We start from the raw sequence: 23666 nt of genomic DNA, 5'->3' as shown, positions 1-23666 counted from the left end.
TCTAAAATGGTCCTGAGTGGTCCTGGATCTACCCAATGGCCTTGGGTGGGTCTGGGTCTGCTCTGGCATGGGCCACTGCATTAAGAACTACATGTGTCACAGGCAAGGGTCAGGTAAGACATGAAAGTGGGTGAAGTGCGCCAAGTGAGCGGCCATTTCTCTCTTGGGAAAATACATCCAGGAAGAATGGTTTTAAGAAAAAGAAACTTCCAGATTGCTTTTTTTTTTTGAGATGAGGTCTTGCTCTGTCACCCAGGCTGGAGTGTAATGGTGCAGTCTTGGCTCACTGCAACCTCCACCTCCCAGGTTCAAGCAATTCTCCTGCCTCAGCCTCCCAAGTAGCTGGGATTACAGGCGCGCACCACCATGCCCAGCTAATTTTTGTATTTTTAGTAAAGACAGGGTTTCACCATGTTGGCCAAGCTGGTCTTGAACTCCTGACCTCAGATGATCCACCTGCCTCGACCTCCCAAAGTGCTGGGATTACAGGTGTGAGCCACCATGCCCAGCCTGCTTTTCATCTGTTGTATGGTGCTTCTCTCCTCTGCCAAGTGGTCTGAGAGCCTAATCGTATCACTATTAGCCAACTTGGGAGAGGAGAGAAGCACCGCACAACAGGGAACCCGTGCCCAGTTTCTCAGGTACCCCTGCTGCCAGCCCCAGTGGCTATGACAATGCAGGCCCAGTGTTGCCTGAGCATCTCATTTTTTAGGTGACATTAGAAATCCGGATCATGTTAAATCTAGTTTCTAAATATTGGCAACAAATCCACTTGTTAAAAACTGCAATGATCAAACATGTCCATAGGTCAAATCTGGCCATAGGCCAACAGTCCATGCTCTCCAGCTGGACATGTTGAGGACCAAATCTTCTCAGGCAACTGCTGATTGAACCTCCATCAAGCCTCAGGGCCTGGGGCAAAATAGGGTGTCTACCTAGTGGCCCACAGGCCACACAGGCTATTCCAGAACCTGGCCATCAACAACCACTTGAGAGGGTCACCTCAATTCCTTTCACTAAACCTTTTTTGTTTTGAGACAGGGTTTTGCCCTGTCACCCAGGCTGGAGTGCAGCAGCAGGATCTCGGTTCACTGCAACCTCCGCCTCCCAGGTTCAAGCAATTCCCCTGCCTCAGCCTCCCGAGTAGCTGGGATTACAGGCATACACCACCACACCCAGCTAATTTTTGTATTTTTAGTAGAGACGGGGTTTCACCGTGTTGGCCAGGTTGGTCTTGAACTACTGACCTCAAGTGATCTGCCTGCCTCAGCCTCCCAAAGTGCTGGGATGAAAAGCATGAGCCACCAAGCCCAGCCCTTTCACTGAACTCTTAAATGGCCCTTTCCAGGCCAAATAGCGTTGCCTGGAACCATTTAGTACCATGTACCATGGTTCTCAGATCCAGAAACAGGATCCAATCACCTATGCATTTTCTAATACATAAGCCCTAAGTTATTTTAGGTCTATAAAAACTATATGCTAAGGGGGGGTAAAAAATCTCACATCAAATATAAAAAATTTAAGTCATTAAAGGAGATAAGGCATTTGTAAAGAACTTAAAAAATATCTTAAGAGCTGGAGGGGTCTTTTTGTTGGTTGGTTTGGGTTGGGTTTTATTGGTTTGTGTTTAGAGTCTGGAGTATTTGCTTTTTAAAAAGGCAGTGAAAGAAAAAAATGAACCCCTTCTAAACACATTCATCATTTTTATATACTATATCATGCATGTTTATGCTGGCTACATTACGAACAAGCTTGAATTACAACCGCCGGTTTACCTAATGGAGTTCTGAAAAGCCGTCCAATCTTCCTGGAAGAGGGAGTTGGGAGGAATGTGGTCCAGTTTGCACTTCTTTCGTATGGACTGGAGAGTGCTGGTGAAATCAGACACATACCTGCCGGGAAAGGGAAGAAAATGGTAGGGAGGTCACCACTGATTCCCCAACTCTAAAGAGACCTGGAATTCTACAGCTCTGGACAAATTGCTAATGGCCTTGAGAGCATCTTTAGAGGCTCCCACCGAGGAGTGAAACTGCTTGTAAACCTCTGAACACAAAAAGGTCTTCTCTATGTGGCAAGACTGTCTTTACCACCTGGTTGAGCAGTTTCTAAAAGAGATGCCCAAGAGGAGAAGGAAGGAATAATCGTGAAGTTGACTCCAGGAAGCAACCAGGTGAGAGATGATGCTGATAAATCCCCCCTCATCCAGATAAGTACATTTCTGTGAAAGCAGGTTTGAAGAACTGTTTAAACATCACGGTCCCACGGTAGTAACTGACTGTGACCTGGGATAACGTAAGGAAGGTCATGACATCCAGGGCACCTCTGCATCATTCTCATCCTCTAAATTTAGATTAAATAACCGTGGCACAAAGATTAAAGTTTCACAGCTGGCAAGGGTCCGACTTTAATGGGACAGACGCATGAAAGTGGATTCAAAGCCAGGAGATCCTCCCTCACAGGCTGCATTGTTTGCTCTCACTGTACACACATACTTTTCCCTCACAGCATCTAAAACACTGTAATTAAACAGCTTGTTTAGACAGGGCATGGTGGCTCACACCTGTAATCCCAGCACCTTGGGAGGCTGAGGAGGGAGGATCACTTGAGCTCAAGGAGTTCGAGACCTGCCTGGGCAACACAGTGAGATCCCATCTCTAAAAAAAACAAAAAAAATTAGGTGGGTGTGGTAGCTCATGCCTGTAATCACAGCACTTTGGGAGGCCGAGGTGGGAGGACCACTTGTGCATAGGAGTTCAAGACCACACTGGGTGACATGGCAAAACTCTGTCTCTACAAAGAATACAAAAATTAGCCAGGCGTGGTGGCGCGTGCCTGTAGTCCCAGCTACTCAGGAGGCTGAGGTGGAAAGATGGCTTGAGCCTAGGAGGTCAAGGCTGCAGTGGGCCATGAGCACGCCACTGCACTCCAGCCTGGGTGGCAGAGCAAGACCAGTCTCCAGATAAAGAAATAGCCTGTATGATGCTTATTGCTGCTGCTAGACTTTAAGCTCTGGGAGAACAGAGTCTGTGCCTCATACTTATATCCCCAGGAACTAGCACAGAGCTGGACATAAAGGAGGGAGTCGTGTCCTCTGAAAGCTACGAAACTTGTGACATGTGCATGCATCACAAGAAGCCTTGCCGCTTGCCCCTCCCAAAATGAAGCTCTAAATGAGGAAAGTGAAAGGTGAGGACCCAGGGCACAGCCCCTAAAGGTCAGTCCATGCAGTGGAGACACAGGCCAGTCAACGAACCAAGTGGAAGAAACAGCTTCAGGCCACTCCACTGACTGCAAATGATCCTGCTGCTCCCTTTACAGAGACCCCAATGCTTTCAGGTGAAAAGCTGCAAAACCCAGAGTACCACTGACAACACCTTCCCCTTGCACCAAGAAAGGTGACAGCTTTCTAGGGTTATAAGTCCCAGGAGGGAGAGGGGCTGGCCTCAAGCACAAACTGACAGGGGAATGTTAAGGAACATGATTGTGCTTTAGCCATGGGAGGTTAAGCAACTGTGTCACCACCTCTGCAACTATGGCAAATATCCATGTGCTCTGCAGAAAGAGCAGGTACACACTGCAGGAGAAGGAGTTTTGTTTAGCCACTATTCTCAGGTATGGCTATAAGCAAATGCTTTCTCTATTTCATTAGCTGTCAATCCAGAATTCTAAATGGGTTTGTCATGAAATCTCAGAGGAAAGCGTAGCTTTCATCACATCATTTTTGTTCTCAAACCCTCCAGCTGTTTCTTACAATACACATTTCCAATTGTCAACCATGTCAGAGTCACTGTGTTAGGGGCTTTAATGATATGCTTTTGGTTAATATTCACAACCTCCTTGGAAAGGAGATATTGTCATCATCAGTTTACTCAGAGAGGAACACTACCGTCTCTGAGGTCCCCACTAGTAAGTGTCCAGAGCTCCCGTGCCCATCACAGTCTTAATACCCCTCCTTCTTGAACCACCAGTTGGCCGCTATACTCTATGCTTCATCCTAGTTCGAGTTAGGCCAATCTGCACCTGCCTTTCCTGCGTACCCTGTCCTCCTTGCCCCTGCCTCCCTTAATACCCTTCCCCAAACCCTCCTCACTACTGAACAATGTGCCATTTGAGCCCTGCTCAAGTTAGCTTCGACCTGATTTCCCTGATTTTATAAGCATCAGCTATTTTGGGAACTTCAAAATCTTCCCTTTTAGAGAAGATGGCCTGGGTTTTCCAGATATACTTTTGTACAGTTTGAATGCTTAATATGGAAATGTATTTTTTTTTTATTTTATTTTTTTTGAGACGGAGTTTTGTTCTTGTTGCACAGGCTGGAGTGCCATGGCGCAGTCTTGGCTCACTGCAAGCTCTGCCTCTTGGATTCAGCGATTTTTATGTCTCAGCCTCCTGAGCAGCTGGGATTACAGGCATCCACCATCATGCCTCGCTGATTTTTGCATTTTTAGTAGAGATGAGCTTCGCCACATTGACCAGGCTGGTTTTGAACTCCTGACCTCAAGTGATCCACCTGCCTCAGCCACCCAAAGTGCTGGGATTACAAGCGTGAGCCACCACACCCAGCCTAATGTTTCTTCTTCTGTAGGAACATATCCAGGCTCATCTGGCCACACCAGATGATGTGTTCCTATAGAAATGCCTACGTGGAACTGCCCTGGGAGGTGCTGGATGCCAGATGGCAATGCCAGGGAGCTCTGGGTCCAAGGAGCCTCCACAGTTCACAGAGGCATGCTCAGTATTTCTGCAACAATCAGAGACAGGGCTTCACCATGTTGGCCAAGCTGGTCTCGAACTCCTGAGCTTAAGCAATCCACCTGTCTTGGCCTCCCAAAGTACTGGGATTACAGGCGTGATTCACCGCACCAGGCCAAAGATCCTTTTTCTTGTTCAAATAAACTTTGTTAAATTTAACTTGTCTAAGGTTTCTTTTTTTTTTCTTAACATACTTTAACTGCTGCACAAGTTTCCCTCATATGAATATGTCACATCTTAAGTAACCTTCCCTAATGGGTAGACATTTACGTTGTTTTAAATGTTCTACCATTACAAACAATGCCACTATGAATATCCTTAACAACATCCTCTTGGGTTCAGGTGCAAGTGTTTCCCAGGGTTCGGAGAACAAATACAGAACACATGCATTTTTATCTGGGACAGACACTGCTCCAATGTGGCCCGTCTGGTCCCCAGTTCCCCAGCCTTACTTGGCAAAGAGGGATTTCAGGGCTGACAGCAGGCCACAGGTCCCCAGGCCATTGGTGAATCTGACGCATCTGTCAACGGCTGCAGACGCCAGACCAAACAGCTTGTTCACAGAGTGGCTCAGCTCCTGCACACAGTCAATCACTTCCCCATGCTCCTGGTCAGCAAATACAGACAAATAAAGCTGCATTAGGCTTTAGAACAGACAATGTCGAGATAGGGGAAGACCTCCAAGCCCTCTCATCTGTAGTAAAATCACTTAATAACGATGTCAGAAATATAGTCCCTTTGAACGCTTCTCTAGAGCCTGAATCAAGGGAGAACAGTCTAAGTCATCAGTGGGATCATGGAAATTCACTCCTGGCAGAAAAGCATGATTGAATGTCTGTCTACTTGACCCTAATGTTTTTCATTGCTTTCCTCTTTTTCTGTGATGATTAAGATGGCATCTCTCCCTCTGGCTCTCGAGCTAGGATTCAAATTCTCCTTATCAGATGCTCCAAAGAATGTAGCAAAAGGGGGCTGGGTGCGGTGGTTCAAGCCTGTAATCCCAGTACTTTGGATGGCAGACGTGGGCAGATTGCTCGAGCCCAGGAGTTTGAGACCAGCCTAGTCAACATGGCGAAACCCCATCTCTACAAAAAATTAGCCTGGCGTGGTGACGTGCACCTGTAGTCCCAGCTACTGGGAAGCTGAGGTGGGAGGATCGCTTGAGCCTGGGAGATCAAGGTTGAAGTGAGCTGTGATTGTGCCACTGCACTCCAACCTGGGCACCACTGGACTCCAACCTGGATGACAGAGTAAGACCCTCTCAAAAAAATAAAAATAAAAAATAAGGCAAAAGGAAAATGCTTCCTTCCTTCAGGGGCAAGTATGGCACTGAAGTGCAATAGACTTTCTAGATATATCCCCAGAAAACAAGAAAATGGTAAGAGGCAGTAGATTTGAACTACTATAAGATCAATTCTGAAATATCAATGCACCTCATGCTAGACAACCTTATGACTTGAAAACAAAATAATATTTGAAATGGAAATGGCCTCAGTTCCACCTCTGGTACCCACATAGTGAACCTGCCCCTGCAGCATTGCCCTTGAGTGCTAAGATCCTGTGCCCATTTGCATGTCTTCCTTAAACAAAAGACTGCCTTAGTAAGAAATTACTAAACCAGGGAGATAATCAACTTATCCCCCAAAAGATGTAAGCCTCTCACTTTGTTAAACCTTCATTGGGGATTTTAATAGAAAACTAGGGCCCAGCAGGGTGGCACATGCCTGTAATTCCAGTACTTTGGAAGCCCCAGGTGGGTGGGTTGCTTGAGTCCAGGAGTTTGAGACCAGCCTGGGCAACATGGCAAAACTGTCTCTATAAAAAATATACAAAAATGAGCCAGGCGTGGTGGTGCATGCCTGGAGTCCCAGCTACTCAGGAGGCTGAGGCAGGAAGATCACTTGAGCCCAGGAGATCAAGGCTGCAGTGAGCTGTAATCGCACCACTACACTCCAGCCTGGGCAGCAGATGGAGACCCTGTCTCAGTCCATCAATCAATAGAAAATTGGTAGCAAATACACGGTCTCATTTTACACTGGGATTACAAGAGCCCACAAGTGCTTAAAGGCCGTATTTCAGCACCCCGGATCACAACCCCCAGCCCTCTCCCAGATGTGGCCAACAGCCTGGCTAACAGAATGCTTCCTCAGTGGCCCCAGGACACACTGCGACTTTACCAAAGGCACGGCGCTTATCTGGATGAGGAGGTTGCTCTCTTCCATGTTGCCATACTTCAGCTGGTAGGGTTTGTATGGATCATACACAGCATCCACCAGCTCCGTGACTTTTACCAGATTGTGTTCATCTTTAGGGAATCAGAAATGTAAAACCATAATGAACAAAGAATCTGAAATTAACTGTGGGAAAGCAACAATCAAGAGGCGCTCTACTAGAACTTTCCCCGTTTGATCTCCAGAGGGGACTACATTTTGTTAAGCAGCTTTTATCATTCATGGAAGCTTCTCCTACAATCAGTTCAGCAAATATCTGGATAAATTTGGGCTTTGCACATTGTTTGCCTAAAGCACTATTAAAGACACCAGCCCCCTGAATCCCATGACCCATCACGGATAAGAATCCCTTCAAAAGATAACCCTCATTGGCCGGGCGCGGTGGCTCACGCCTGTAATCCCAACACTTTGGGAGGCCGAGGCGGGCAGATCAACTGAGGTCAAAAGTTCGAGACCAGCTTGACCAACAGGGAGAAACCGAAACACTGTCTCTACTAAAAATACAAAATTAGCTGGGCATGGTGGCACATGCCTGTAATCCCAGCTACTCGGGAGGCTGAGGCAGGAGAATCACTTGAACCCAGGAGGCGGAAGTTATGGTGAGCTGAGATCACACCATTGCACTCCAGCCTGGGCAACAAGAGCGAGACTCCATCTCAAAAAAAAAAAATAAAATAACCCTCATCAAGGTCAGGTTCAAGAATTGCCACAGAGACCAGGCGCAGTGGCTCACACTTGTAATCCCGGCACTTTGGGAGGCCGAGGTGAGCGGATTACTTGAGGTCAGGAGTTTGAGACCAACCCTGGCCAATATTGTGAAACCCCGTCTCTACTAAAAATACAAAAAAAATTTAGCTGGGCATGGTAGCACGCACCTGTGGTCCCAGCTACCTGGGAGACTGAGGCAAGAGAATTGCTTGAACCCGGCAAGCAGAGATTATACCACTGCACTCCAGCCTGGGCGACAGAGCGAGACTCTGTGTCAAAACAAAAACAAAAAACAAAAGGATACCCCATAGGCCAGGCATTCCAAAAATTCCTACGTTCAACCACATAAAAATGTAAAACGCTGTATCAGAATGTAAATGTACATATTCTACAACACAGTAATTCAATTCCTGAAAATCATCTCAAAGAAATCAACAAATACACAGAGATAGAAGGATGTTCATGGAAACATGGCTCAGAATCAGAAAGCTTTGGACACAGTCTCAACAGGAGATTAGTAAATGTAATAGCCTACTTACTGGTATCCTCACATCCTTCTGGTCCCCTCCTTCAGCTCGTTTTATTATTACTTCTACAGCCTTATCCTCCTTCCCTCTTCCTCTAGCTCCCAGCCTTCTCTCAGTTCCTAAAAGCTTCCTTCTGTTCCCATGCTGATCCTCCGTCTGGAAGGACCGGCTTCGTCCCTTCCCCTCTCCATCTAGTTAACTCCTACTTCTCCTTCAATACTCACTCAGCTAAAGTCTGCTGCTCTTGATTGCTGGCACCAATTTTACAAGGTTTTGTAGAGATTAGGTAAAGTAATGTGGGTCTAACGTGGTAATAATCAAATCTGCACATGTATAGAATCCAAAGTGTTATTTCTTTTTCCTTTTTCTTTTTTCTTCGAGACAGGATCTCACTCAGTTCCCCAGACTAAGGTGCAGGGGTCCAACCATAGGTCACCACTGCCTTGGCCTCCCAGGCTCAAGAGATCTCCCCACCTCAGCCTCCTGAGTAGCTAGTACTACAGGTGTGTGCCACTATACCTGGCTAATTTTTTTTGTTTGTTTTCGTAGAGATGGGGTCTATGTTGCCAGAGCTGATCTTAAACTCCTGGACTCAAATGACTCCCCCACCTTGGCCTCCCAAAGTGCTGAGATTACAGGTGCGAGCCCCCATGCCTGGCCCAAAATGCTGTTTCTGAATGGTGGGTTGAGAATGATTTATTTTTCCTTCCTTGTTTTTTCCTAGATTTTTCTATAATGATAAAGTCAAACTAAATTTTTTGAAATTTACTTTATATTGCATAATCTTTTGTATTTTGAATTGTATTAGGTACATGTATTAACTATTAAAATAATAGAAAAAATGTTAAAGGTAAAATTAAAAGTTAGGCAATATATTTACAACATATTTGATAAACAATGGTAAAAATTCCTCACTATATAAGGATCTTTCAGGAATATGCACCAAATTTGTAACAGTGGTTAAAGTGGGATTATAGGAGAGTTATTTTGTGTCACAGATTTCTATATCATTAATTCTTATAATACATATTTTGTTGCTTTTTATAATATATTTAATAATATATTACTTTAAATAAATTGCTCTTACAAATTAACCAGAAATAGGTTAAACTCCCAAACAGAATAACAGGCTAAAGAATAAGCAATTCAAAAGAGAAAAGATACTTTTTATCATGTAACTTTCAAACTTGCTAATAACCAAAGTGAAAAACTAAAATGATATATCAGTAATTGTCTAAGAACCTGGCAATGACAGGAGAAAAAAAGAATCTAGTGCTGGTGAGTGGATGGGAACACAGGCACCTTCATTCACTACTGATAGATACAAAAACAGGTCTAAAGAACAAAATGTGTCAGGAGGCTGAGGAAGGAGAATGGCATGAATCCAGGAGGTAGAGAGGCTGCAGTGAGCCGAAATCGCGCCACTGCAATCCCGCCTGGGCAACAGAGCGAGACTCCATCTCAAAAAAAAAAAAAAAAAAAAAAAGAACAAAATGTGACAAGTATCTTCAAATTTTTCATTTCTGAGCAACTGCAAATTTAAACTTATCCTAAGGAATAATCGGAGCTACGCTCAAAAACGAATGTATAAAACGGTTCATTATAGTTTTATATATCATAGTGATTAAAAATGGTAGTAAATTGGCCAGGTGTTGTAGCTCACACCTGTAATCCCAGCACTTTGAGGCCAAGGCAGGAGAATCACTTGAGCCTAGGAGTTTGAGATCAGCCTGAGCAAAATAGGAAGACCCTGTCTCTACAAAAAATTTTAAAAAATGAGTCAGCCTTGGTGGCATGTGCCTGTGGTCTCAACTACTCAGGAGACTGAGTTCAGAGAATCACTTGAGCCCAGAAGGTTCAAGGCTACAGTAAGCTGTGATAGTGTCACTGCACTCTAACCTGGGCAACAGAGCAAGACTCTGTCTCAAAAAAACAAAAAAAAATAAAGACAACAAAACTATGTCTTAGGAAAACATTTAATGACATAAGAAAATGCTCATTATATTATTTTGAGCATTTCAAAAAATGAAAATATAAGACTGTCTACAACCAATATTTTAAGATATTTTGTATATATTATATAACATATATTATTACATGTAAATATATAAAAGTATATAATATATTTAATATATATTATGTATTTATTACATAATGTTTATACGGTAGATATTAAGCATTTATATTAATATTTGCGAACAATGTATATTTATATTTGTATTACCGGAAGCAAATAATATTGGTGGCTCTGACTGATGAGTTTATGGACTGTTCTTGCTCTCTTTTTATTTTTATTTTTGTGTGTGTTTCCAAAGAATTTTTAAGTTAAAAGAAAAACTAAAACCCTTTTGGAAAACCTCAGGGAGAATCATTAGTAATCTAGGTCAGGTGTGGTGGCTCACGCCTGTAATCTCAGCACTTTGGGAGGCCAAGATGGGCGGATTGCTTGAGGTAAAGAGTTTGAGACCAGCCTGGCCAACATGGTGAAACCTCATCTCTACTAAAAATACAAAAAAATTAGCCAGGTGTGGTAGTGTGTGCCTGTAATCCCAGCTACTCAGAAGGCTGAGGCAGGAGAATTGCTTGAACCTGAGAGGCAGAGGTTGCAGTGAGCCAAGATCATGCTGCTGCACTCCAGCCTGGGCAACAAAGCAAGTCTCTGTCTCAAAAAAAAAAAAAAAATGAAATCTAAAGTCCCAGCCGGGCATGGTGGCTCACACCTGCTGTAATCCCAGCACTTCAGGAGGCTGAGGCGGGTCGATCACCTGAGGTCACGAGTTCGAGACCAGCCTGGCCAACATGGCGAAACCCCATCTCTACTAAAAAATACAAAAATTAGCCTGGTGTGGTGGCACACACCTGTAGTCCCAACTACTCAGGAGGCTGAGGCAGGAGAATTGTTTGAACCCAGGAGGTGGAGGTTACAGTGAGCCAAGATCACACCGCTGCACTCCAGCCTGGGGGAGAGTGAGACTCGTCCCATGGCTGACTAGCAAAGCACTTCCAGATCTGTCTCAAGGGTAGTTCTCTTCCCCACTACATCCATCCCCAGGGGAAGGATGCGGCCATTCCTTGCTCCACCTTCGTCCCACTGTGCTGCGGCAACTCGCCTTAGCCCAGCTCTCTTAACTCTCCTTAGCCACTTCCACAAAGGCATCACGGTCCCTTGGAAGCTTCCCCATCCACTGGGCCTTTCCCATAACTAAGGCCTGACCTGTGAGCATGCCTAAAACACCGATGAGTCATCAGGAACCCGAACAATAAACACACTCCCTGGAACGTACGAGGCAATTATACACAAATGTAATTAAAGAGAGAATAACTATTAAATAAACCAAGTCAGTGACACACAGCCGCCGAACAGTAGAACAAGGCCTTCCTGAAGCGATTTCCTGATTTGACGGCAACATGCATCACGGGGTCTGTGTTCTTTAAAAATTTATGAAGCTTTTAACATAGACGGCAAAGAGCTTAGAGAGCATCACACACCAGGCACTGTTTACCCAAATGGGAGTAACGGGTGCTCTGCTCTCAGTCGACCACCGGGGAAAGCCCATTTTCTCTACAACCACCTGTAGTCCTAACACAGCTCCCCTGCCCTGGGACACTTGTTGTTGCTCCTTCAAAAAGCCCCTGTAGGCTGGGCACAGTGGTTCATGCCTGTAATGCCAGCACTTTGGGAGGCCGAGGCGGGCAGATCACCTGAGGTCAGGAGTTCGAGACCAGCCTCAACATGGAGAAACCCAATCTCTACTAAAAATACAAAATTAGGCATGCAGGCGTGGTGCTGCATGCCTGTAATTCCAGCTACTTGGGAGGCTGAAGCAGGAGAATTGCTTGAACCTAGGAGGCGGAGGAGGCGGAGGTTGCGGTGAGCCAAGATCGCACCATTGTCCAGCCTGGGCAACAAGAGCGAAACTCCATCTCAAAAAAAAAAAAAAAAAGCCCTTGTAGCCTATTTGTTCTCTAAAACTGACTTTTGAGGTTGAACTGTCTGAGGCTTTGTGATGACTTCAAAGGATAAGCACACTTGCCTCCTGGTGTAATCTGCCGCCAACTCTTTGCCATAACATCTACCTGCCTCACTGCGATGCCTCTTTTATATCCCAAGCCCCGCAGAGGTGTCCATCACTTCCCCGGAGCATGTCAGGCACCCAGGCAGCACTGGAGCCAGGTAAAGATCTTAAACAACTATTTCCTTGATGGCAATGTTTTTTCATGGAAAAGCCCTCCACATCTGCTGAGAAGGAAAACACCGATCCCTTCCATTTCTGTAAAATCAGTCATCTGAAAAGGCAAACAAATCCAGGCCCCAGAAGCTTCAGAAAGAGCGAGTAAAGACAAGCTAGAGAACTGGCAGGAAGAAATGTTTACGTAGGTGGGGGAGCAGTGCCATCTCCAAGCCCTTGGCGAAGTGGGCGGTGGCATCGTAGAACTCCAGCAGCCTGGTGAGCTCCTGCTCGGGCCCTGCCCTCTCCACGCCGTTGCTGAGGCAGGAGGGCAGCGAGGGCATGAGGGCCCCCAGGGTCTGAATCAGCAGCACCATTACCACCTCGTGGGGCTTCTGGAAAACCTGCAGTGAGAGAGAGGTGTACCTGCCTTAGCACATGGAGCCAAATAGGAGCCTATCTTTTTTAAAAAACTTTTTTGAGATGCCAGGCATGGTGGCTTATGCCTGTAATCCCAGCACCTTGGGAGGCTGAGGCAGGTGGATCACTTGAGGCCAGGAGTTCAAGACCAGCTTGGCCAACATGGCGAGACCCTGTCTCTACTAAAAATACAAAAATTAGCGGGGTGTGATGGCGCATGCCTGTAATCCCACCTATTCGGGAAGCAGAGGCAGGAGAATCACTTGAACCCGGGAAGTGCAGGTTGCAGTGAGCCAAGACTGTGCCACTGCACTCTAGCCTGGGTGACAGAGCGAGACTCTGTCTCAAAAAAATAAAAATTAAAATTAAAAATTAAAAACTTTTTTGAGACAGGGTCTCACTCTGCCACCCAGGTTGAAGTGCAGTGGTATAATTATAGCTCACTGCAGGCTTTAACTCCCAGGCTCAAGTGATCTTCCCATCTTAGCCTCCCAAGTAGCTGATACTACAGGAGCACTACCACACCTGACTAATTTTTTATTTTATTTTATTTTTTTGTAGAGACGGGGTCTCACTATGTTGCCCAAGCTAGTCTCAAACTCCTAGCCTCAAGCCATCCTCCTTCCTCAACTTCCCAAGGTGTTAGGATTACAGGTATGAGCCACATCACCTTTTAAAGAAGTATAACTTTTAAAGAAGCTGTCTCCTGGGTCATCTCAAAAGGATCTCCTCTGATAGATGAAAAGTGGTCTAGTTTAGAGCTATAAGCCCAAAGTTTTCCTCATGGCAAATGTGAACATGCTCAGAAAGTAAACTGGCAAGACTTGGAACTTGCAACTTGCCTAGAACAACTGGCAAGTTCATGTCTATCAGTGGCCCCAAGTGTCTAGCTATTTTCAAATCTAACAAACACATTCATGTGGCATTTTTTTGATGGTCGCCAAAAATTAACTAGAGAGAGAACTATGGGCCAGGTGTGATGGCTCATGCCTGTAATCCCAGCACTTTTGGAGGCCTAGCTAGGTGGATTACTTGAGGTCATGAGTTCGAGACCAGCCTGACCAACATGGTCAGACCCCGTCTCTGCTAAAAACACAAAAAAATTAGCTGGGCATGGTGGTGCACGACTGTAATCCCAGCTACTTGGAAGGCTGAGGCAGGAGGATTGCTTGAACCTGGTAGGCAGAGATTGCAGTGAGCTGAGATGTTGCCACTGCACTCCAGCCTAGGTGACAGAGCAAGACTCTGTCTCAAAAAAAAAGAAACAAAGAAAAGAAAAGAACTATAAACCAACATGCCTTATGAATACACATGCAAACATCTTCAAGAAAACACTAGTAAGCTGAGTTCAGCAGCATATTAAAAAACATTGTACACCATGACCAAGTAGGATTCACCCAGCAATGTGAGGATGGTTAAACTAAAGAAAAATGAATCAAGGCCGGGCACAGTGGTGGCTCAGCCCTGTAATCCCAGCACCCGGGAGGCCAAAACAGGAGGATCACTTGAAGTTAGGAATTTGAGACCAGCCTCAAAAAATAAAAATATTATAAATCTCTAATTTTTTAAAATCAATCAATGTAATACACCACATTAACAGAATGAAGGGAAAATACATGATCATCTCAATTAATGCAGAAAATATATTTGACAAAATTCCATACCCTTCATGAGAAAAACACTAAACTAGGAATAGAAGGAAACTTCCTCCACATAATAAAGGCCATATATGAAAACCCACAGCTAACGTGATACCCGATGTAAGAGATTGAAAGCTTTTCACCTAAGAACAGGAACAAGATAAGGATGCCTGCTTTTGCCACTCTATTCAACAAAGAACCAGAAGTCCTAGCCAGAGCAATTGGACAAAAAAAAAAAAAAGAAAAGAAAGAAAAGGCATCCAAATTGAAAACAAGAGTTATCTCTGTTCACAGATGACATTATTTTATGTGTAGAAAATCTTAATCCACAAAATACTTTTAGAGTTAATAAACAAACTCAGGACAAGTGCAGAGTGGCTCATGCCTCTAATCCCAACACTTTGGGAGGCTAAGGTGGGAGGATCGCTTGAGCCTAGGAGTTTGGGCAACAAAGCAAGATCCTGTCTCTACAAAAAATGTTCAAAAATTAGCCAGGTGTGGTGGTGTGCACCTGTAGTCCCAGCTACTCAGGAGGCTGAGGTGGGAGAATCACCTGAGCCCAGGAAGTAGAGGCTGCAGTGAGCTGAGATTGCACCACTGCACTCCAGCCTGGGCGAAAGAGCAAAATTCTGTTGCAAAAAAGCAAACAAACAAACAAACAAAAAACCAGGCTAGGCGCGGCGGCTCACGCCTGTAATCACAGCAGTTTGGGAGGCCAAGATATGGTGGTGGGCACCTGTAATCCCAGCTACCTGGGAGGCTGAGGCAGAGAATTGCTTGAACCCAGGAGGTGGAGGTTGCAGTGAGCTGAGATAGCGCCACTGCACTCTAGCCTGGGCAACAGAGCGAAACTCTGTCTCAAAAGAAAAAAACAAAAACAAAAAACAGCTAAACTGCTGAGGACTCTCCAATTTGTTTCTTCCAACCACCTACTGGATGTCACCACTAGGATGCGTCACTCTCACTTGGAATTTAAAAGCAGTCAGCATTGGAATTCATTCTTTTGCCACTGACCTCCCCAGACCTGCTTCCTCCAATTTCTCTGTTTCTGTCAGTAACATCTCCATTCAACCAGGATGAAAACCGCCCTCTGACTCTCTGTTCTTGTGGTCCATTCATCAGTTACCAGGTCCTAACAACTGTTCATTCTTCTTGACTTCAACATTTCCATCACCATCCTCTACCAAAGGTTCTTACCTGTCTCCAGCATAGCCTCATCAGTTCACCCTCTAGACCACCACCAAATTCGTTATTTTTAAATGCTATTTTTAAAATTCAAGGCCTAGCACGGTGGCTCACACCTGTAATCCCAGCACTTTGGGAGGCCGAGGTGGGCAGAGCGCTTGAGGCCAGGAGTTCGAGACCAGCCTGCGCAACATGGTGAAACCCTGTCTCTACTAAAAAATACAAAAATTAGCCGGGCATGGTGGCATGCACCTGCAGTCCCAGCTACTCCAGAGGCTGCAACATGAGAATCACTTGAACCAGGGAGGCGGAGTTTGCAGTGAGCCCAGATCGTGCCATTGTACTCCAGCCTGACCAACATAGTGAAACCCCATATCTACTAAAAATACAAAAAAAAAAAAATTAGCCGGGCGTGGTGGCACACGCCTGTAATCCCAGCTACTCAGGAGGCTGAGGCAGGAGAATTGCTTGAACCCAGGAGGCGGAGGTTGCAGTGAGCCAAGATCATGCCATTGCACTTCAGCCTGGGCGACAGAGCAAGACTCCCTTTCAAAAAAAACTGCTACAACTAAATAATAAAAAGGCAAATAACCTGTTTTTTTTTTTAATGGACAAAAGACCTGAATAGACATTTCGCAAAGGAAGATGCACAAATGGCCAATAAGCACGTGAAAAGTTCCTCAACATCCTTAGTCATCAGGGAAATGCAAATAAAAACCATGATGAGATACTACTACACACCCACCAGCATGGCTAAAATTAAAGAGAATGTCAACACCTAATTTTGGCAAGGATGTGGAACAACCAGAACTCTCACACTCTGTGTAGGAGTGGAAAAAGTACAATCACTTTGAGCAAAGTGGTTGTTTCTTTTCCTTTTTTTGGGGGGGGACGGAGTCTCACTCTGTCGCCCAGGCTGGAGTGCAATGGTGCGATCTTGGCTCACTACAACCTCCACCTCCCAGGTTCAAGCGATTCTCCTGCCTCAGCCTCCTGAGTAGCTGGGATTACAGGCATCTGCCACCATGGCTGGCTAATTTTTTGTATTTTTGGTAGAGACGGGCTTTCACCATGTTGGCCAGGCTGGTCTCGAACTCCTGACTTCAGGTTATCTGCCCACCTCGGCCTCCCAAAGTGCTGGGATTACAGGCATGAGCCACCACGCCCAGCCATCTTTCTTTTTTTTTGAGACAGGGTCTCACTCTGTCGCCCAGACTGGAGTGCAGTAGAGCAATCATGGCTCACTGAAGCCTCAACTTCCCAGGCTCAGGTGATCCTCCCACCTCAGCCTCCTGAGTTGCTGAGACTACAGGCATGTGCCACCACGCCCAGCTAATTTTTGTATTTTCTGTAGAGACAAGATTTTGCCATATTGCCCAGGTGGGTCTCAAACTTCTGGGCTCAAGCAATCCTCCTGCCTTGGCCTCCCAAAGTGCTGAGATTACAGGTGTGAGCCACCACGCCTGGCTGGGCAGTTTCTTACAAACCTAAACATACACCTACGCTTTGACCCTGCAATTCCACTCCTAGGTATTTACCCAAGAGATGGGAAGATGTGTCTACAAAAAAAACCTACAGAACAATATTCAAAGCACCTTTATTCATAATTGCCCAACACTGGAAACATACCAAGTGTCTACCAGTAAGAAGTGTCAACAGGCTAGGTGCAGTGGCTCACGCTTGTAATCCCAGCACCTTTGGGAGGCTGAGGCAGGCGGATCACCTGAGGTCAGGAGTTCGAGACCAGCCTGGCCAGCATGAAGAAACCCCGTCTCTACTAAAAATACAAAAATTAGCTGGGCATGGTGGTGTGTGCCTATAATCCCAGCTACTCACGGGGCTGAGGCAAGACAATCACCTGAACCTGGGAGGCGGAGGTTGCAGTGAGCCGAGATCGTGCCACTGCACTCCAGCCTGGGCAACAACAGCAAAACTCCGTCTCAAAAAAAAAAAAATGTAAACAAACAGGTATATTCACACCATGTAACAGTATTCAGCAACAGAAAGGAACAAACTAGTGATACACACAACACGAGCAAATCTCAAAAACACGCTGAGTGAAAGAAGCCTACAAAAGATGAAATGCTGTCTGATTCCATCTAGGTGAAATTCTAGAACACATTAAACTAACTTATGATGGAAAAAATCAGGGCAGTGGTTGCCTTAAGGGTGCTGGTGCACACACCAACTGGGAAGGAGCATGAGGGAACTTTCCAGGGCGATGGTGATATGGATGTTCTGGATCCTGAAAGGGGATTAGGTTACCCAGGTATTTGTAGTTGTCAAATGAATGGGATGGCATATTTAAGTTCACTATGGCTGGGTGCAGTGGTTCACTCCTGTAATCCCAGCACTTTGGGAGGCGTGCAGCCCAACAGTGGGAGGATCATTTGAGCCCAGGAGTTCGAGACCAGCTTGGGCAACATGGCAAAACCCTGTCTCCACAAAAAATACAAAAGTTAGTTGGGTGTGGTGGCGCGCACCTGTAGTCCCAGTACTCAGGAGGCTGAGAGGGGAGGATCACCTGAGCCCAGGGAGGTCAAGGCTGCAGTGAGCCATGATCATGCCACCATACTCCAGCGGGGAATATAGGGCAAGACCCTGTTTCAGAAAAAAAAAAAAAAAAAAAAAATTGTATTTCACAACTTTACCTAAAAAAATGTAAGTAAACATTGAACTCTAGTTAATAATATGTATGGTCTGAAGTGAATGAAGTTTGCAACTTACTCCATTTTTTTTTTTTTTTTGAGATGGATTCTCGCTCTGTTGCCCAGGCTGGAGTGCAGTGGCACAATCTTGGCTCACAGCAACCTCCGCTTCTCAGGTTCAAGCGATTCTCCTGCCTCAGCCTCCCGAGTAGCTGGGATTACAGGTGCCTGCCACCACGGCTAGCTAATGTTGTATTTTTAGTAGAGATGGGGTTTCACCATGTTAGCCAGGCTGGTCTCGAATTCCTGACCTCAGGTGGTGTTCCTGCCTCGGCCTCCCAAAGTGCTGGGATTACAGGTGTGAGACACCACACCCAGTCTTGTAACTTGTTCTGAAATGAGTAAAAAAAATAAGATGATTGACTGGGCACTTTGGCTCACGTCTGTAATCCTAGCACTTTGGGAGGCTGAGGCGGGAAGATCACTTGAGCCCAGGAGTTCAGCATCAGCCTGGGCAACACAGTGAGACCTCATTTCTGTTTAATTTAATATTTTTATATAAAAAAGAATACAAAAAAAATAATTTTAAAAAATAAGATGGATTAATGAACAGACAGAGACAGGGATAGAGAGGGGCAGATTTGCAATAAAGCAAATAGAGCAAAATGCACACTGTACAACGTAGGAGGTGGCTACATGGGTATTCACTGCACAATTCCTTCAACATTTTTATATATTGGAAATTTCTCATATGAAAATGCTAAGGGGAAAAATCTGAAGGAGACACATGTGCCCTGGCTCCTGTGTGCTATACCGACCTTCAGGAGGGGACAGCCCAGCTATTATGCTTACTTACATCCTGAAAAGAAAATGGGCCACAGGCCAACAGTATAAATCAGCAGAAACTCATGTCTCCCAAAATCTAGGATGAGGCCCAAAGAGAAGTTTGAGAAGTCTAAATTCTTTTTCTTAGATGACGAAAGGCATTCGTAGGTATGGACATGAACTGTTTTTATCCTTTTGATACAAGAAGTAGTAGAAGAGGCAAGAACACATGAATAATTTTTTTCTTGGCCGGGCACAGTGGCTCATGCCTGTAATCCCAGCACTTTTGGAGGCCAAAGTGGGTGGTCATTTGAGGTCAGGAGTTCGAGACCAGCCCAGCCAACATGGTGAAACCCCATCTGTACTAAAAACACAAAAATTAGCTGGGCATGGTGGCGGATGCCTGTAATCCCAGCTACTCAGGAGGCTGAGGCAGGAGAATCGTTTGAACCAGAGAGGTGGAGGTTGCAGGGAGCCGAGATTGTGTCTCTGCACTCCAGCCTGGGTGACAGAGCAAGACTCTGTCCGAAGAAAAAAAAAAAAAATTCTTCTTAAGAAAAATAAAATAAAGTCAGGCATGGTGGCTCATGCCTGTAATCCCAGCACTTTGGGAGGCCAAAGTGGGAGGATTACTTGAGGCCAGGAGTTGGAGACCAGCCTGGGCAACACAGTGAGATCCTTATCTCTACAAAAAAAAATTTTTAATTAGCCAGGCATGGTGGCACACACGTGTATTCCTAGCTACTTGAAAGGCTAAGGCAGGAGGACAGCTTGAACCCAGGAGGCCGAGGCTGCAGTGAGCCATGATCATGCCACTGCACTCTAGCCTGCATGACAGAGCAAGACTCTGTCTCAAACAAAACAAAACAAAATCCTAAGAATGAATTAGATTAGTTCAAGGAAAAAGAACAAGGATGGAGAAAAGTGCTTTAACCAACAACTTGAATGACATGACCTGGTATAAGGAATTCTCTCCAACCTTAGTCAAGTTCATTCCAGCAAATGACTGATGAACATCTGAAGAGTGATTCACAACTATTGTAAAAAATAAAATATGGGGAACGTGACACTAAACCACTTGTAGATGACCTGCTTCTAGGTTGGGGTTTCGTACATAGCAGAACAGCTCCCTCACTGCAATCTATTTCAATAGCTCTCTATCTGAGTGCTATTGAAAATCGGCCCTCAACACAAGGGTTCGGAAAAAAAAAAAAAGAAATAAGAAAAAAAATAAACAAATAAAATAAGCCACACTAGAAACAGGCCCAGTAAGTCATTACTGCAAAGTAAGACAGGCTCTTCCCCTGCTTACAAGAGGTTCCACTGTGTCTCCTGTCTCAAGGCAAGAGAACAAAAACCTTTATGGCTGGAAATGCCTAGAGACTTGAGGAAAGTAAATGATGGAAAGTTGCCACTTGAAACAAAGTTCCTCTGTCTCCCCTCACTCCTAGTCAAGGGGTACCTTTAAAATTATCTCTTCCCCTACTCCTTGGTGTATCATGAGAACAAGGGAGACTCACTTCAGGTAGGTAAATTTTACCTGAAGTAAAGATAAAAACATTCCTGTTCATTCAAACACCACCTGACCAGGGGCCTCCTGCTTTTAGATGGGAAGAAAATGGTCTTCAGGAATTCCACAGGCTCCCTTGTTGGACAATAGGCGGCACTGTCACATTAGGTCGTATTTAAGTTATAGATAAGGGTGGTAAGAAGAGTTTCAGTGGAGACCTAAAGATTTCACTGACGTGGGTTTCTAAGTTTATCTTTTATTTTTAAACTTAAACCATTTAACTGGTTATCATTTTGTTTTTCTTTTGTTGTTGTTTGTTTGTTTTAGACAGTCTTGCTTGCTCTGTTGTCCAGGCTGAAGTGTAGTGGTGCGATCATAGTCACTGTGGCCTCCACCTCCTGGACGTAAGCAATCTTCCTGCCTCAGCCTCCTTAGTAATTGTGCCACCACACCTGGCTAACTTTTGCATTTTTTGTAGAGTTGGGGTTTCACCGTGTTGGCCAGGCTGGTCTCGAACTCCTAGGCTCAAACGATCCACCCACTTCGACCTTCCGAAGTGTGGTGATTACAAGTGTAAGCCACCGCACCTGGCCTAACTGGTTATTTTTTAACCTCTTGAATGACAGCAACAAACGGGGAAGTTCTTTGAGCCGTGCTCTGCAGTTGAGGGTGGCCACTCCCGAGGCGGTCACCCATTCCCTTGTCACCACAGACTCTGTTCTCCCTAGAACAAAAATGAGCTGTTACCTGTGTAGCCCACTGGATTTGTGTGTGCCAAGCACCAAGCAAGGCGTCATAGAGTCCAGTAAGCTGCCGGTCCAGGGGTAGGTCACTTTGACACAGCTCTTGCCAGGCTGCTAAAAGCTGCACCTGCAGAGACAGAACAAAGGGAACCTTATTGGGTACGTCAACATAGATTGCCTGCGAACACTGCCCTGCCCTGCTACCCAGAGTAATCACGGATTGCTCAATGGGCTCACTGGGCAGCCCAGCGAGGTCCATCCACTTCAAAGAAAGGCAGGAAAAAAAAAACATTTGCAGTTATCTGCACTGATTCACAGCTTTAATCTGTCACCCGGTGGATGTGATCCCCTCTCCATTTATCCTGCCCTAAAAACATGTAATGTGCAACCACTTGGCACACCATCACTCTTCTGAATAGACGTCGGGGCAAGAGCGGGCAGACGTGTGTGTTTAAGCTTCATGTCCTAACATCACTGCTTAAAAGACACAGAGCACTGGACTTGAAGGAATTAAGGTCAGTTCAGGAAGCTGTCAAGTTTTTTGGCAATCTAACTTCAGCAAACCTAGAAAACATAAAATTCCAAGCCAAGTGGAGTGGCACGCGCCTGTAGTCCCAACTCCTCCCAAGGCTGAGACGGGAGGATCACTTGAGCCCAGGAGTTCAAGGCTGTAGTGCACCATGATTGGATCAGTGACTAGCCACCGCACTCCAGGCTGGGCAAAATAGTGAAACTCTATCTCTAAAGAAAAAAAGAGAAATTCTTACTGCTTCCTGAGGGTGTAATATAGCTTAAGACATAAATCTCCCTTAAAAGGCAAAAATGAGAATAAATTGAAACAACGTTTCAAGTCTATAATGAATCCAGCTGTAAACAGAAAACAGAATGAAAACGGATAACTTTTTCCAACTGGTAATTAAACAAATCCATATGCTAGACCAAGAGCACCCCCTACTGGCTAACTAAGAGAAAAACAGCCAGAGGGCAAGGAGACAAATGTTCTTATCTTCTGAATTATGAACCTGCGATTCTGTGACCCAGAGTTATGAGCATTCCACAACTGCACAACTGTCATCACGCACAGCTTCTTACCTTGTGACACTTGTAGTAGTAGGCCAGGAGCTGGGGCATCCGGTCAATTTCAGTAAACACCTTCACAAATACTTTGGACTGATCTAAAGAACATACAATGTATATATACTGTTACCAGCCTTTCTGGTGTAGACATGAGAAAAAAGTCACCAGAATGAAGGTGGATATATGGAAGCTAGTATTCACAAGTTCCTGCCTAGATACTGAATTAACTCATGCATGAGGATCATAAATTTGAAAAATAAGCATGACTTGAAAACCAGATACTGCAGGGTATTGCCCGCTGTTCCTCACAGAATTCATATTTTAACATGATATTGAGAGGTTAGTTATGTCTTTGAAAATTCCTACTTCGATTATACCAGATGGGAACTTTAAAAAAGCAAACACACTGAAATTCTATATGTCAACATATCTGGTGGTTTGAGGAATAAGTAAATAATTTGGGCCGGTCGCGGTAGCTCATGCCTGTAATCCCAGCACTTTGGGAAGCTAAGGCAGGTGGATCACCTGAGGTCAGGAGCTCGAGACCAGCCTGGCCAACATGGTGAAACCCCATCTCTACTAAAAAAAAAAAAAAAAATTAGCTGAGCGTGGTGGTGCACACCTGTAATCCCAGCTCTTTGGGAGGCTGAGGCAGGAGAATTGGTTGAACCCGGGAGGCAGAGGTTGCAGTGAGCCAAGATCACGCCACTGCACTCCAGCCTGGCAGACAGAGCAAGACTCCGTCTAAAACAAAGCAAAACAAAAAAAACAAAACATAAAATCAAATAATTTGATAACTATTAGCATTCCACACATAACAATGGATTCTAAGACCCAAGTTATGGGCTTAATATCAAGTAGTTTCTTACATATTTCCCTAAGGGCAGAGGAAATGACTGGGCAAAGCACTTGCTTCCAGGCTCACCACTGGACAGACAGGAAGGTGGGTTTCAGTGCAGTCTCTGAATAGTGTGCACAGCAGCGCCACCTCTGGCTCCCGTCCGCCCCCTTCTGGCCAAAACATACATGCCACAGCCTTAGAACTATATCAAAAGGAAGGGAAAAAAAAAAAAAAAAAAGCCTTGAGCTAACAGGTCTCCAAACTTCTTATATTTGCTCTGTTCCCCTTCACTTCTGGGAAGCCCAATAAACTGCTGAGAAGGAAATGTTGTAACAGCAACCGCTGTGGGACACCCAGCTAAGCGCTGAGACCTGCCAGTGGAACTTGACT

General features: G+C 45.1%; 1 protein-coding gene across 2 annotated transcripts in view; it reads right to left on the bottom strand.

Moving 5' to 3' along the window:
• Nucleotides 1–23666, bottom strand: part of LOC129016288 (conserved oligomeric Golgi complex subunit 7) — a 63608-nt gene that overhangs the window by 22937 nt on the left and 17005 nt on the right. For both annotated transcript variants that reach the window (XM_054455567.2, XM_063654053.1), the window contains exons 5-10: nucleotides 22451–22533; nucleotides 21363–21485; nucleotides 12593–12791; nucleotides 6930–7057; nucleotides 5205–5359; nucleotides 1776–1892 (exon numbers count right to left, since the gene is read on the bottom strand). In XM_054455567.2, coding sequence (XP_054311542.1) covers nucleotides 1776–1892; nucleotides 5205–5359; nucleotides 6930–7057; nucleotides 12593–12791; nucleotides 21363–21485; nucleotides 22451–22533 — 805 coding nt within the window. The remainder of the gene's footprint in view (nucleotides 1–1775; nucleotides 1893–5204; nucleotides 5360–6929; nucleotides 7058–12592; nucleotides 12792–21362; nucleotides 21486–22450; nucleotides 22534–23666) is intronic.

This window comes from Pongo pygmaeus, chromosome 18 (assembly GCF_028885625.2).
Source record: "Pongo pygmaeus isolate AG05252 chromosome 18, NHGRI_mPonPyg2-v2.0_pri, whole genome shotgun sequence".
Lineage (NCBI taxonomy): Eukaryota > Metazoa > Chordata > Mammalia > Primates > Hominidae > Pongo > Pongo pygmaeus.
Note: the sequence above shows the minus strand (reverse complement) of the source record. Positions and strands in the feature narration are given on the sequence as shown.